The 15,623-nt window shown below is 35.0% G+C and overlaps 3 protein-coding genes across 3 annotated transcripts in view; 1 reads left to right on the top strand and 2 right to left on the bottom strand.

The window, feature by feature from the left end:
• Positions 1 to 9,427, bottom strand: part of LOC107041938 (retinoic acid receptor RXR) — a 63,746-nt gene extending 54,319 nt beyond the window's left edge. The window contains exon 1 of the mRNA XM_015262763.2: positions 9,274 to 9,427. Within this exon, the coding sequence (XP_015118249.1) occupies positions 9,274 to 9,292 (19 nt within the window). The 5' untranslated portion in view covers positions 9,293 to 9,427. The remainder of the gene's footprint in view (positions 1 to 9,273) is intronic.
• LOC107041937 lies at positions 9,350 to 13,776 on the top strand. Its single transcript, XM_015262758.2, has 2 exons — positions 9,350 to 10,225; positions 10,992 to 13,776. Exon 2 carries the CDS (start codon positions 11,171 to 11,173, stop codon positions 13,040 to 13,042), a length of 1,872 nt encoding a protein of 623 aa, XP_015118244.1. The 5' UTR covers positions 9,350 to 10,225; positions 10,992 to 11,170; the 3' UTR covers positions 13,043 to 13,776.
• Positions 13,115 to 15,623, bottom strand: LOC107041941 (Sjoegren syndrome nuclear autoantigen 1 homolog). The gene is made up of 3 exons (XM_015262765.2): positions 15,419 to 15,623; positions 14,111 to 14,310; positions 13,115 to 13,847 (listed from the first exon to the last, which is right to left on the bottom strand). Exons 1-3 carry the CDS (start codon positions 15,468 to 15,470, stop codon positions 13,737 to 13,739), a joined length of 363 nt encoding a protein of 120 aa, XP_015118251.1. The 5' UTR covers positions 15,471 to 15,623; the 3' UTR covers positions 13,115 to 13,736.

Genomic DNA, 15,623 nt, shown 5'->3' with positions numbered 1-15,623 from the left:
TATTGCTCTCATGAACAGAAAATGCTTTCGTAGAAATGGACCATTATAGGTCATTCCATCAAATATTTTTTTATACACTGAGAAAAAAAATTTCTAAGAAATAGAAATTCTATGATTGATCCAAATCGTTCATCGATTGAATAGTCGCAAAAGAAAATGCTATTGTAAGACACAAATATCGATTTGAACTAAACCAAAATTGGATTGTATGAAATCGATTTTGTTATAGTATAGTATATTTTGTTTATTCTATCGAATTTAGAAAATACTTGTTTTTGCGACAAAATCGATTTCATACAATTCAATTTTGGTTTAGTTCAAACGCTTCGGATTTGGCGCAAATAATTTTTTTTTCACAATTGCAATGGAAAAATAATCAGTTCAAATGATGAAGAATTGCGTTTGTCGTAAACAAGAAACTGCGCTTCGCGAAAGTCTCGCATCAATGAGTATCCAACAATATGTTCCTCATAGGCCAAATGAATATTTTATTGCATCTATGAATTCTGCTTTCAATCGAACAGATATTCTTTTGCGGGATATCGTGACGCTGATAAATTGGATAATTATATGCTTTATTCGAAGAAGATATCTGATAATACAGACATTGCTTTGTATGTACTGAAAAGTAGATAGCAACAAAAAAAAAGTTTAGACAACTGATCTCATTCTTTTTCAATCGAAAACATTAAAATTAAATCGATATTTGTTTCTTACAATAGCATTTTCTTTTGCGACTATTCAATCGATGAACGATTTGGATCAATCATAGAATTTCTATTTCTTAGAAATTTTTTTTCTCAGTGTACATTCCACCACATATCGTACGCGAATTTGGCCCCAAAATTGTCGGGACGACAATTGGGGCTAAATAGGTAATTGGGGCCAATATTGGTAGTGACGATTTACGTTTTGTTTTTCGATTTTTGCAATGGTTATTTTTCCCAATCGAAATGCGACCAATCAGATTGCAGTATTTGAGGCTATCCGACAGTTTTATTTCGGATATTTCCTGCTAGCTTTTATAATACTTCGCAGTAGCTCTTCATTTTTTCGGCTCATTTCAGATCGAATCTTGTATTTGACAGTCTAAGGGAGTCGGGTTATTGTATTACAGTGTTAAAAATTTTCGTCTGAATTTTCCATGCCAAATTGCGTAAATTTTTATCGTGTTCAAGTTCCACTGAAATTTCAGGAAATCTTGTCATTGAAAAATCAAATATTCTATAGATTTTCTGTTCAAATGATCTGTAAATCAGTAAAATACTTGATTTTTCGATTCAATTATTCTGTGAAAATTCAGAAAAATCAGGAAAATTCAAGGAAAAATTGAAAATTCATGTCACTTTGTTTCCAAATATTCCTGTTCCACTGCACGGAGAAAAAACGTTCAGTAAAAATTACGGAACTCGCAGTTCACTCACCGATTACGGAAGGGACTCGGAAAATTTAAGTGACGGTATCGTAATTTTTCACAGGAGATTCAAGTAAAAATTACGGCACGCTCTGGAAAAATTCCGTGATTTTAGATAAAAATTACATGACAGTTCCGTAAAATTTCTTACAACCACATTTCGCTCTGGAATTACGGAAATTTCATAACCATTTTTTCTCTAAATTTGATTCAATGTCCCTCTCATGAGATTTACTATAACATGTCCCATGAAATTTAAAAAAATTTCTAGCAATGTAACATAATCTGTTCAAATCTTCCGTAATTCACCTCCTGATGTTATCCACTGTACTTTGATTAGTCAAAATACGATTGGGAAAAATAATTCGACAAATACACCTCGAGCTTTGTTTCCGACGAAGCTATCGGGAAGTAGCCGATAATTTTGAAGCTCTTGGGGTATTACTACTGATGGCGTATTAATACTCCCCCAATTACCCTTCCGAACAATAAAATTGCGGTATTCGATGTCCCGTAGACCAATCAGAAGAGAATTATATAAAAAATATTATGTGTGGGGAAGAAGGACCATAATTTTTTCATAATTCAGGAAAATTACTATCAAAAACCAGATTTTCAATTTTTTCCTTAAGCATTTATCGTGTAAATTGAAAAAAATTAAGGTAAAATAGTAAAATTGTGCAAATCCGTATTAATAAAGCGCGACACCTCTCATTCTGGAGAAATATCATTTTCCATACATAAATAGTACATAGAACGCCAAAAAAAGAAATATCAAAAATGTTAAGACCGGATTTGGGTACGAGATTTGGTGGAATGTTTGATATTCTTGAATAGGGGAAAATTGTATATGGAATGGACACATTATGGATGAAAATATACAAAACATATTCTTGTCAATATATTGCATATACATAATCCCCATTCCTTCGATCACCAGTGATTTCTATGAAATTTGGTGATAGACGGAAACAATATAATATAATTTTTTACTATGTGAACATAGTAATCGAAGACCATACTCGCCACACTCAAAATTTACTGTTAAACATAGTAAAAATTGCGAGTCGGTATAATAGAAAGGGCTAGAATAAAAGTAAAATTTAATTTGACGCGAGTAAAAATTCTCTTAAGATGAATCAAATTTTAAAGCTGTTTCTGTATGGTCCTCGATTACTATGTTTACATTGTAAATTTTCATTTTATATTCTCTTCGTGTAGATTCCTGAAAATCGGTGATTTCTATAAAAATGAGCCAATTCTATGTTTTGAGATATGTTTTATGTAGTTTCTGTTTTGAAATATTGAAAATATATATCATATTTCGTTTTTTGCATGATTTTTACGGATTTCGTTGATTTAAAATATATTTAATCTATGGTCCATTCCAAAAAGCATCTATATGTGCTAATCCGGCATCACTCGTAGCCTTGTTCCCTACCAACGACAATAAAATTGTTTCGTAACATTTAATCTGCATGCAGTCGTATCCTCTGCAAGTCTGAGTGTTCGGTGAGGCATTTTAACACGTACATGTGCAATGGCAAGAGCGTTAGCACGTGTCAGAATCCAGCGCCATGTAGCCTTGAGAAATTTCATGCCGAAGTTTCCCGTGCGTGCAGATCACAGACGCATATTTTCTTTTTCCACGCAGAACAGATTCAGTGTATAGTATTAAAGTGTTCCGTTCGGTAAAGGTAAATCATGACATTCGTGTGGAATTCATATGAGATATTCTATGTCAAATCGGTCAACCACTAAGCGTCACCCTCTCGAAAGTGAGCGAGAATTTTTATAGTGTTGAGGGGGTTTCAAAACGATATCCTAATTTTTTCCTGAATTTTTCAATAGCCCGTATGGAAGATATGATTTTTTTCATGATTCTCCGTTTGGTCTACATAACTCGAGTTCTAATCGACCAATTTCAATTTGTCAAGCACCAACATGTTTCTTGTTCTGCCAACTTTGAAAATTCATTAGACGAAATTCTTTTTTCAAATTCTAACTATCGACAATGATAAATTTTCGACAAAAAAGTTGAAAAACTTGGATTTTAGGACTTACAAGACATTTAATTTTCTTCATTTTTCAGTTACCCATCTTACTATTAAAACAAGTATTTTGAACGATACCGGAAGATGGGCAAAATTCTAATGTAAAAAAACGGAAGAACACGAAAAGAAATCATGTTTTCCATTCGGGCTGTGAAAAAATTCTGGAAAAAAAATCAGTAGATAGTTTTTGAAGTCGCCCAACCCTGCGAAACATCGCCGTTTACGTTGGAAGGGTGAGGATCAGAGGTTGAACGACTTGCCCGGAAATAACTCATATAGGATGTTTATAATCATAGTTGGGTTATTTATAAATTTTTTTACAACTTTTATAGATTTTCGTTTCAAGGGGCTTCTTATACGTAGGCTCTCATAGAGATTTTTCCGTTTAGCACCAAACTGCGTTACTGTCTGATCTGATAATCTAGTTTCATACTAATTTTAAAAATTTCCATAAAGGCCCATGTGTAAGAAATTAAATTGGCTGCTAACAACTCTCAATTCATACATTACTTGACAACTGCGATGAACATTCTATAAAAATTTCAAATCAATGTCATCATTTTTTTCCGCAGATGAAACCCCTTAATATCGCGCATATTTATTGTTATAAATATCCCTGCGTGGGTGGAGTTTTTCCGCTGATAGTTGACACACTAAAATAAATTAGCCTCTGTGAGAATGAATGCTATGTTAATTCTCATACGTGATGCTAAAAGCACGTTCAATCAGCGTCACGACTCGTCTCTTATCGTTTTGAGAGACAGCCTTTGTGCCTCAAGATAGATTTTCAACTACAAACGTGCACAAGTTGCGGTGGTCATGTCAAGTATTACCACAACATGTGACATCTTATCAAGTGAGAGAAGAAAAAAAAATGGTTGAAAATAAAACAATTTTTTAAAATTATTTTTAGATTGACATAAAAATGATGAATAGATAAAAATGTCAAGTGGCAGTCCTAGCTAACTCCAGACAGAACCTTGAATTCAGCGTCGTGCGTGTAGTGGCTTCGAGGGGGTTAAATATTCCGAACCCTCTTTGGGCCTCGCAAAGCAGGAAAGATATTGTTCATCTGGTGTGACATGTTTGAAAGATTATAAAATGGGAAAGATTTGAATACCTCCACGATCAAAAGGTACATGCACTCTTAAAAATTCTTTGAAAATTTATTGGCAATTATCGGAAAAATTTTCACAATGTGACTTTGAATTGGATTAAGTCCAGTCTGGTCAACAAACGCGACCCTGCGACTAGGTCACCTGCGCGAGGATTCGCCGCCGTGTTATTTAGACTTTAGCATTGCCGAATTCACTCTACAGTCTACACTCTCCGGGAGCGTTTAGCGAGTTTACGGCAACGTCCCGTCATGGACAATTTCATTTAACATGGGGAAAAAATAATTCATCTGTCCGAAATAATTTGTTTTCTTTAGGAATTTTGGGAAATATGTTGTTCTAAAAAATACTATAATTTGTTAGACACTTCAATTGACAAAGTCATTTTTTTTTATTTTTCCGGTTAGCCAGCCAATTGTAATTAAAGAAAGATGACGCGCGGCGGGGTTTCCCACATAGGGTGACCAATCTAGGGTTAATTAGGACCTGAGTTAGTCCGGTTCAGATCTGCCATTTCTAAGTTGATTTTCAATGAGTTAGGTGGGCCACTTGAGGCCCTAGGCGGTACTTTTCCAGACATATCTCAGTCATGATGGGGTACCATTGGAAGCGGCTTGGCTGAAAATGAGCGCAAGTCATTCTAATAACAAATGTCTTACTCGTATCTTACATCGGATTTTTTCTTCCATGAAATAAGCCTAGAACAGGGCTTCTAGTAACTAGAGTTGTGTTTACCCAAACACGTTGGCCAGATTGCCCTTTAATTTTTTTAAAATAGTTATTGTGATTTCTTGACAGAAGCCCGAGTGGAAATTCTGGTCAGGTCCAAGTCAGGAGTGGATCAGGTCAGGCCTGGCAATTGATCAGAAAATGATCTGATGACTGGATCAAGTGTGATCCATCAATCATGACCGCGTTGCATCAATCATGTAACGCGGTTTTTAATCAAGACTTGATCAGGCCTAACAGTTCCGCATTTGATCAAGCTGACGTATTCCAAACCTGATGACCTGTCTGCCGGAATCAATAATAATTATTAGTGATAACTAATTCAAAACAAAAGATAATTCAATTTTTCCACGATAGATGGTCTCTCCCAATGCATCCGTACCGTAATTACCGTTGAAAAAACCTTCGTATTTTTTCCGATGGTGGGGATCGAACCGGGGAACCTACGATTACTAATCCTAAACCCTAACCACTAGACTATCGCGTCATTTTTATTACGGGGACTCCGTTTTGCCTATATGATCTGTATCTGGGTATTTGTTGACTTTGAGATTATTTATGATCTCGCCGATTTGCGCGTATATTCAGGGAGAAAATTTGTTCAGTTAGAATTTTATCCATTTCATTAATGGATAATAATCCTGATAATCGTAACATTAATGAACAAATGGGAGCTTGATAAGTTTTTTTCTAGTCAAGATAATTTGCTTGTGAGTGAGCCACCCCTCCCTCTCTCCGCACAATTAATTAATTAACAAAATAAATTGAAAATTAATAGAAAAATTGATTAAAAATTAATTAAAAATTTTAATTCATTAAAAATTTGATCCTCGAAAAAGGTTTGTTCAAAATAAGATCAAGTAGACTGGATCCGAACCTTATCATTTTTTTTCATTAACCCCGTTCAAATGAAAATCAATTGCATCAAATCCAAATCGGATCAAATTGGGTTCAGGCAACCTGACCTCAGACTAAGATCATGTCTACCTGATCAGAACTACATCTGAGACCGTCTGAAGTTTTTGGGATCCGATCGAGTGGATCAGAACTTGGTCAGGTCCTCATCAAGCGTCACCTGATCATGCCTACCTGACCAGAACTTGATCTGAACTCGCCGTTAGTTTTTGGGATCCGATCGACCCGATCAAAACTTAGTCAGAGTCTCATCAGGCGTCACCTGATCATGCCTACCTGACCAGAACTTGATCTGAACTCGCCGGTAGTTTTTGGAATCCAATCCACTAGATCAAAACTTGGTCAAGTTCTCATCAGAAATCACCTGATCAGTCAAATCTTACGAAAACTGGATCAATTTCTGATCATACTTCAAGCGGACCTGAAGCAATTTCCACTCGGGAGGTTACATAAAAATTCCTGTATTACAGCCCATTTTTCTTTGTGGCAAAAAATAAATGAATTATATATTCTGGAAGCCGCGGAATAGATATCAATCCTGAACGTTTATAAACATAAAAACTAGTTTAAAATATGCATCTATTGGTAATATTCAACACGAAATAGTTTATAAAAAAGACAAATGAATTGTCTAAGCAGAATTTATATTGAATCCCCGACAAGAACTTATTGTGACGATTCTTCTATTCTATGAATAATTGATCAATTATTCTAAAAAAATGGACGTCTCAAAATTTATTCTCAAACAAATATCTCAAGAATAAGAACCATAATAATTAATATCAACATGGGATACACCACCAGGACGTCCGTTTCCCTCATGCCATATTGCACGCCTACAGATCCCATTCAGATAAACCTATTAAAAAACCTGAAGCATCGAAACAAACTTTTATGCGACAGAGAATAAAAAAACCGAGCTCATAATAACCAGGTAAAACTCATCTAATATGTACTCTCCTCTCAATCGACAAAGCCAGAGGGAACATAATAGAAAAAAGTTACCAAAATCGACAGATGCAACAGCAGATTGGCGCGCCGCACCCCACTCCCCACGTGACCAGAAAAAATAACTACTAATAAAATAGTGTGTTACATACTTCATGAAATGGTCATGTCGGTATTTAATTTCGTTAAAATTGACACAATTTGTTTCGTCTACGAACGATAAACTTGTCAAATATTCGCCCCGCTGACGCGAAAATATAATAATGCTCATATTTAAGATGGAACACAGCAGTTATTCGGTGCTATAACCGGCTGTGGACGACTGGAAGGGAGAGTTCGGGCTACACCGGGAGTATAAAATAGCAGCGAACTGCAAGCGCACGTTGAAGATAATTTCTTTTATTTCTTTTCCTCGTGCACACGAGAAACTCTGGGATATGGCAAACGACCTTGGACTTATATAACGAGGGAATGAGAGGAAATAAAAGGGATCCAGACTGAAAGAAGATGAAATTAAGGGACAAAAGAGTAAAAATCATCAACCAACGAGATGAAATAAACTGGTACTCACTAATATTACATTATTGACATTTTTTAAACTGATGGTGGGATTTGGATAGGTCAAGTTGTATTTTGAAGATTGAAAAAAATTCTTAAACGTGAAAAACAACAGGGATCAGAACAATCATGAATTTCAAAATAAGTTAAATTTAGCTTATGTTAACTGATAATATTACCCAACAATTTTCAATTACCAAATGAATCATCAATCGAATATTCAAATTCCGAAATAATCTATCAACCAGTAATCGTGTCAGAAGTTTGACCATTACATGTCAAATTGAAAAAACCCATTTATGAAATTTAGAATTATTTACTCAATTAGTTAATACAAAATTTTAATTATGAATTATTTTAATATTTTCAAATTTCAAGTAAGATAATAAAATTATGGTAATAGAAAGGAGCTAATTCTAATAATATTACAAATGTAATGATTGTCGATCGATCGCTGGAAAACAAAATAGAAAATTTGACTCAACCGAATCGCAGTCACTGATAATTGAAAAAAAAATGGCAAAAAATGGTATTAATTGTTAACGTTCAAAGTGCTTTATTAAATCGGCGATAATTTCTGATCTAATAATGCAACTTCAACAAATAAACACTACTTTCACAATCGAAAAATATTTTCGAAGGGGACAGAAAATCATCGCATTTCATCAAGCCGATTTTTAATTATTGCAAATTGAATGAGGGCCAATTTAAAACAATGGGGAAAAATTGTAGATTGTTAAAACTAGTTACACCAGCATGGATTAACTGCATCAATTGATATAACCATTATTAAATGGAATAGAATCAATTTTAATTGATATACATCACTAATAGATTGTTTTTTGGGAAAACCTCGGGCGCGATCTTGGCTCCAAAAATATGTACGATAGGTGTCGCCACGCTGCAGTCACTGATTGCGTGATATATATATATATATATATATATATATATATATATGTATAGTATCTCACTTAGAACTATTTTCACGTGCTTCTCCTCGCTGTCACATTCGTTTGCCCTCATTCCATTTTTTACCACGATTTTTATTCATATTTTTATCTCTATCCCCTGGATAGTATAACGATCTTCTCTAATTTTTATATCGATGAAGAATTTTTTCATTTTTTATACCTTTTTTGTCGAAAACAAACAGAAATCTATCAAACATTCTGTAATTATCCCCGGAATATCATCATAATTGTGAATTATTCATAAAATTTATATTCTTTATTAATTAGAGTAAACATTTTAGTTGATTTTCCTGAAGATAAACAGACTCTGTGACATAGATAGAATTCTGTCCAAATTTCTCCCATTATTTACGCGAAATCTAAGCTATTTTCATTAGTAAAACTATGAAAATTGTTCATTTCTGAGGATAAAATGATTTAATACGAATGATATCTGACGATTTGCTGAAGAAATCGGTCACTGAACTAGTTTCGTTTCGACCCTGACACTGCCATTGCCCTCACGATTTGTGTCAATCCCTCAATATTGTTACCTTCCTATTCCCGATAAATAAACTAGAATAGCTCACCTCTCTCACTAGTTTCCATGCCTCAGTGCCGTGTTCCACAATTTCCGACAGATAAAGTTCAATAGAAACTATTGAAACCACTGATAAATAAAATTCGGTGTTATTCCTGCACCCTTTAATTTTGAGAAGGCCCCCTTCAGCCCAGGACTCTCAAATTCACTTGGGTATAAACATGGCCGGTTGCCTCGGCTTGTCACAATCACCCCGGGGTCGTTGAACTTTTCGGCATATCGCGGATATTATCACTCGGTTCACCTAAATATGTAACCAATTTTTTCCTGATTTTTGCTATTTGTTGGGAACGATTTTTGTTTAACTGTTGGGGAGTATTTATTGACGGTGGTAGAAAGATGTTTTGACTAGCTCCTACCTTCGGTTCGTGACCTAGTCACAAGATGGCGAGGGCTTAAAGACCCGAGCGAGAGGCACCCGAAAAATTTAAATATCCAGATGACTGGGATTTAACAGCCGATGAATCATCTATTGGATTAAAAGTCACGTTTTAATTGATTGTTGATAGTTCTCTTTAAACAAAATGGAGAAAATAGACATAGAGATTAATATTTTTAATATTGAGTGTTTGGGTGACACATTGAAGGGATTGTTTTTTTGAATATATAAGTGATTATTGAGGTTATATTACTGTAAATTGAGAGTGTTTATTGACCACTAAAAAGTAGAATAATAATAAGAATTTAATTAAGACAATTGAAGGGTCCTTGGTACTTATTTCAAGGTTATTCACACTACGTAACTGATTAAATTATCAAGAAGGATGAAGCTGATGGGAAATAACCTCAACATCTGTGAAGTTATTGTATGTTATTGAGTGATTCAACTTTTGTGGTGTTTTTTCATACAGTTTCATCGGTTTGGTATTCATAATAATGGGTTTTTATGGGGTTTCGTCTGTCACTTTCGATTGAAGAGAAAGCAGGGTCAACTATCATGTGTAAGTCCACCTGCATATGTTTATTGTTGTAGATTATTAAGGGTATCCCAGTACTTTGAGAATTTCTCCATTCGAAAAATTAGTTTTCGTGAGAAGACCCGGTCAACCGCGATTCTAACCTCGCTTCGCTCGGTTTGATCGCGGTTTACGGGCCTTCTGACGAAAAATTGCATTCATCACACGGTCCAAAAGTATTTTCTGACGAAAGTGATTATAGCCCTCGCCTTCGGCTCGGCCTACAAAGCCACATTCGTCAGAAAATACTTTGTGGACCTTGTGATGAAAATAACTATTTCGACATTTCAGTAGTGAAGTGGTCAATCGGTTTAAGTCGACTTAGCTCCCAGTTGAGTTTTTGTTGAATAACTCGGAATTTAAGTAAGATAGCGAAATTTTTGTGAGATCTCGTTCGATAGCCTTCACTTTTCTTTACAAAAAAGATTTTTGGAAAAATTTTGCTAACTCCTTTAGAATTTGAGATATTTATCGAGAACTATGGCGCTAGAATGGAATTTACTTAAATCGTTTAATCACTTCACTACTGATTTCTCTACTTTACTCGAACATCGGAACTTTGATTCAAGACCAAAGTTATTATTTTATCATTAAATAACTTTCAATTTCGACTTTGCAAATTTTTACTTTAAACATCCAAAAACTGATATTTTTAAAAATTACAACTTCTCTTCGTGAATATTTGACAAAAATCAAATGTGCACTCTAAAAATCATTATTCTAATTTTTCGTTCATTTTTTTCCTTCACAGATTCATGAATACTTGGATTTATCTCAATGCCTTCAAATCCAATTCCTCTCATCGACATCACTTAACAGTTCCCCTCATTAACACCTAAAACACCTGGTAAACCCCTTCATCCCCCACTTGAACATTTTCCAAAACCCTAAGACGAATAATGTGAGCCCAACAATTGAAAAAATCTCGACATGATCCCCTCACTGGACCCCTACGCCCAGAAGTTCCTCAGGATGATATCCAGGATAAAACTGAAACACATCCTGCTCTTTCTATTCTCGATCTTCGTCCTGGACTTCTTCGGGGCCTTCACCCACGTCTTCGAGCTCTCCTACGACACTCACTTCAAGTATCCCTATGAGGGTGATATCCACGGCTTTATCGACTCCCTGAAACATCGAAAGAAACCGGAGCTGGATCCGATCAACGACTACAACTACAGCTACATCCACGATCTCAAGGACTTCTGCGTAGATACTCAGAATGACTTCCGAAGCTTGCGAATCGTATTCCTAGTAAAATCCTCCGCTGAACATTTCCAGAGACGAGTCGCAATCAGAAACACTTGGGGTTTCAAGAAAAGATTTTTTGATGTGCCCACGAGGACTGTCTTTCTGCTGGGAGTTCACGAGAACGATGAAGACCTCCAGAAGAGGATAGACGAGGAATCAGAGAAGTTCAAAGACATCTTGCAAGCTAACTTCATCGATTCTTATTTCAATAACACGATTAAAACGATGATGGGGTTCAAGTGGGCGTACAACCACTGCAGGAACTCCAAATTTTATATGTTCGTGGATGACGATATTTACGTATCTGTGAAGAATGTCCTGCGGTTCATCAGGAATCCCGCTTATTACCCGGAGTATTTGAAGGACCCGAATAGATTGGTCAAGAGGGAAGCTGTGATGAAGGGAAACAAAGCATGGAATCACTATGATAAGGTGAGAATGCCAAGAGATGATGATGAATTAACAAATATTAAAGATATTCAAGATGAGGAGATGCCAAGAGATACACTGAGAAATGAAAGAGCAACTGCTCGAGAGAAGATTTTGATGAGACGAAGAGAAGGGTGGAAAAGTTATAATAAGACTAAAATGCCTGAAAATAATGATAGATCAGGAGAAATTGAACATGTTGGAGATGATTTAGTTAAGGATGAAGAGGTGCCAAAGGATTCATTGAGGACTGATGGGGAGGAGATCCTGATGAGAGGGAAGAAGGTATGGATTAATCATTACAAGACCAGAAAGCCGGGAGATCATGTATTAGCAGAGATCAATGATGGTAAAGATAATTTAGCTAAGAATGAAGAGATGCCAAAGATTTTATTAAGGAGTGAAAGAGCAACTGCTCAAGAGAAAATATTGATGAGACGAAGGGAGGGATGGAAGAATCACAATAAGACTAGAATGCCTGTTGGAGGTGATGAATCAATAAAAGCTAGAGATGAAAAGATGCCAAAAAAATTAGTGGAGACTGCTGGAGAGGGGAATTTGATGAAACGAGGCAAGCGATGGAATCATCACAAGAAAATGACGGTGTCTGTTGAGCATGATGGGTCAGCAGAATCTGAAGATGTTCAAGACGATTTAGTGAATAGATTCAACAACTCGATGCTCTATAAAAAATTAACGAGAGGACGACGTCAGGTCTTTGACTTCGACCTTCCTGACGATGTGAAACTCTTTGCAGGGTACGTTTTCGTGTCTTCTCCTCACAGACACAAGAGTTCCAAGTGGTATGTCTCTCTGGAAGAGTATCCGTACCACCTCTGGCCACCGTATGTCACGGCCGGGGCGTATGTCCTCTCGAAGGCTGCCATGATCGAGATGTATCTCACGAGTTTGTACACCCAGCATTTCAGGTTTGATGACATATTCCTGGGGCTAGTTGCCAAAAAGGCCGACATTGAGCCGTTCCACTGTGATGAGTTCCATTTTTATAAGAAGGATTATACCAAGTATAATTATAAGTATGTTATTTCTTCTCATGGGTATGGGGATCCTGAGGAGATGGTGGAGATCTGGAATGAACAGAAGGGAATGGGAAATGCTTGAAGAAATATTAATTGATCAATTTAAACGGTATTTAATTAATTGCTTTTGGAAATCCTATTGAGGGGAGTGAAGAGGTGATGGTTGTGCAAACTTTCTTCCATAGAATTAAAAAATACAAATGTGTTGGTTTTAATTTTACTTTGATTGGAGTTATTTTAGATGTTTTAGAGGATTGCAATGATAAAGAGAGTGGAATGTTTAGGCTCTTATTCTTAATATAATTCACGAAATTTTTACGATATTTATTACAAATGCAGTTAATCACCTAATTTATGGAATCATTGTCATACAAAAAATAGATTTTATATTCATGTTATTCCTATATTATTATAAAATAGTTTTGAGGATTAACAAACAAGTTCAGAACAATTTAAAAATCTCTAATCTCATTATTTTAATAAGATTTATTGAACTGTTCATTATTCTACTATTATTGCAGTGCTACAATCCATCTGATACCAGACTTCGTAATAATTAATTCATCTGAAAGGCGTTGTTATACATATTTTATTCTTCGATTATTGACGTATTCATAGAACCAATAATCATTAAGCAGGTAGAAAGAGTGATTTATAAAAATATGTCTAGTGATATTTACAAGTTTGTACTGGATTGAATCCCCAGTCAGTCGAGACAGCCCCCACTGCGGTGATCAATATTTTAATAAATAATTTTCTAAAATTTGAGTTGTTTGTTATTGTTGTCTATACTGCTGCTTTTCTCCACTGGTTTTAATTAATGTTTGATCCAACGTTGTTGCTTCACGTTTTATCATGTTTAGGAGGAGTTGAGAACTCTCAAGGATCTAGAAATATAAGTAAAAATTTTTATTTACGATTTTTTTAGATTTTTGGGAGTGTTAGTGTCATTCAAACTTTAGATTTTCGCGAATATCTAGAATATTTGTTTAAACTTCATCGTAGAGAAAAATTAGGGCTGAAAAAAATGTATAATTTGATATTTTTTCATCCCACTTAGTTTCACAGATGTTATTCTTTTTCTGTTGTATAATTATTCTTGGGATTGTTTTAATACTAGGGCGATTTGTTCTATTTAGAGGACAATCACCTTCATGTAGGCTGATTCTGTATCTGCTATTGTTCGATCATACTCATTTCTTACAGCGATCCTCTTCCCCAGACTGTCGTTGATACGTGTCAGTTTGTATGACATCTTTTCAATTTCTCTCTGTAGATTGTTCTTCTCCTCTTCTTGTGTGTCTATTTCTGTTTGTAATTCAGCACGTCGTAATTTCATGTTCTCCAAACCTATTTAATTTAATGGAAATAAATATTTGAGAGCAGTCAAATAAAGCGTTGAAATTTCCATCAGAGGAAGGTCTTCTAGAATAACCCTCCTTAAATCGTCCATGTTTCCAGACTGAATGACTCGATTTAGCTAAAGTACCTTGGATTTTTAGGACAAAAAGGCTGAAAAAATCCAAAATAAAGGAAGAATCATTCAATTCCACTCCTCCGATTTCGAGTTATTGACGAATAGAGAAGATTTATTCCACCAATTTCACCTCTATACTGAGAGAAAAAAGGATATTTTCTAAAACGAGTCATGTTAGTACAAAAAAATTGCAAGATAAAAATTATCAAAAAAATCTAATTTAGTGCTGACCACTTGCAGACTGTTCTGATGTGAAATAATGATATGAATAATAATGATATGATAGCAATCATGTAAGTTAGGGATAGCATATTTCTTGATAAACTTCCCTTTTTTTTCTTTATCAAATATCCTTTTACAGAAAATATTTTCATCCTGAGAAGACATCGTTCGTGTTGATGCTCCACCTCTTCAGGCAAATATTTCCTTGTCATTGAAAGCAGATCGATTATTCATGTTTGAAACTCTCAAATTCAAATCAAACAATTTCTGTTTTGGTAATTTTTGGCATGCGATTTTTTTGGTCCAAACCAGACTTGTTTGAGAACTTGCTCGGTTCTCTCTCAGTGTAGTATGAAATCCATCATATTTGACTTTATAATTTCGTTTTTTTTTTCTACAAAAAAATTTCAGAAAAGCCTTTTTTATAGCTCAAAAAATACTCTACAACAAATATCTACTCACATTTTCCCGTAAAACCAACCATCTTAAGGGAATTCAATAATAAGCGGAAACTAGAAGATCAAGTTCTGAAATAAATTTCTGAATTCTCATTTGATTTTCCAATTTCGTATTCATCTTATTAACAATGGATTCTATGAAAAAATATGACAAACTCAACTTTAAAGTTCATAAAATTCTTTACAAAAACCATCTTCCTGTATTTTCTCATAAGCCCACTTCTCCTTGAGATAATTCAACTAAATTGTACGATTGACTTGTTCTGAAAAAAAATGAAAGGTTATGTTATAATTAACTCACATTTAACAAGCTCTTGATTATATGTTTGTAGAGCTGCTCCGTGTTGTGACATATTAGACCTCAATTGTAGATCCTAATTAGTCTACAAAATCATTCCCCACATGTTATTGTTGAGAATACACAATTAATTTATCCGTTCCTCCACTCGAATGTTTTGAAAACAAAAAAATCGTTGACAGTTTTCCGGAGCCGATGCTAGTCGCGC

This window comes from Diachasma alloeum, unplaced genomic scaffold (genome assembly GCF_001412515.2).
Source record: "Diachasma alloeum isolate Michigan unplaced genomic scaffold, Dall2.0 Dall_scaffold_00394, whole genome shotgun sequence".
Classification (NCBI taxonomy): Eukaryota; Metazoa; Arthropoda; class Insecta; order Hymenoptera; family Braconidae; genus Diachasma; species Diachasma alloeum.
This window is presented reverse-complemented; position numbering and strand designations above follow the sequence as displayed.

Coding starts and splice junctions, on each gene's coding strand:
- LOC107041937 (XM_015262758.2), top strand. CDS start 11,171: ATGATCCCCTCACTGGACCCCTACGCCCAGAAGTTCCTCAGGATGATA.
- LOC107041941 (XM_015262765.2), bottom strand. CDS start 15,470: ATGTCACAACACGGAGCAGCTCTACAAACATATAATCAAGAGCTTGTT. Junction 14,311..15,418: donor TAATCAAGAGCTTGTTAAAT/GTGAGTTAATTA, acceptor TAAATTAAATAG/GTTTGGAGAACATGAAATTA. Junction 13,848..14,110: donor CAGAATCAGCCTACATGAAG/GTGATTGTCCTC, acceptor TTATATTTCTAG/ATCCTTGAGAGTTCTCAACT.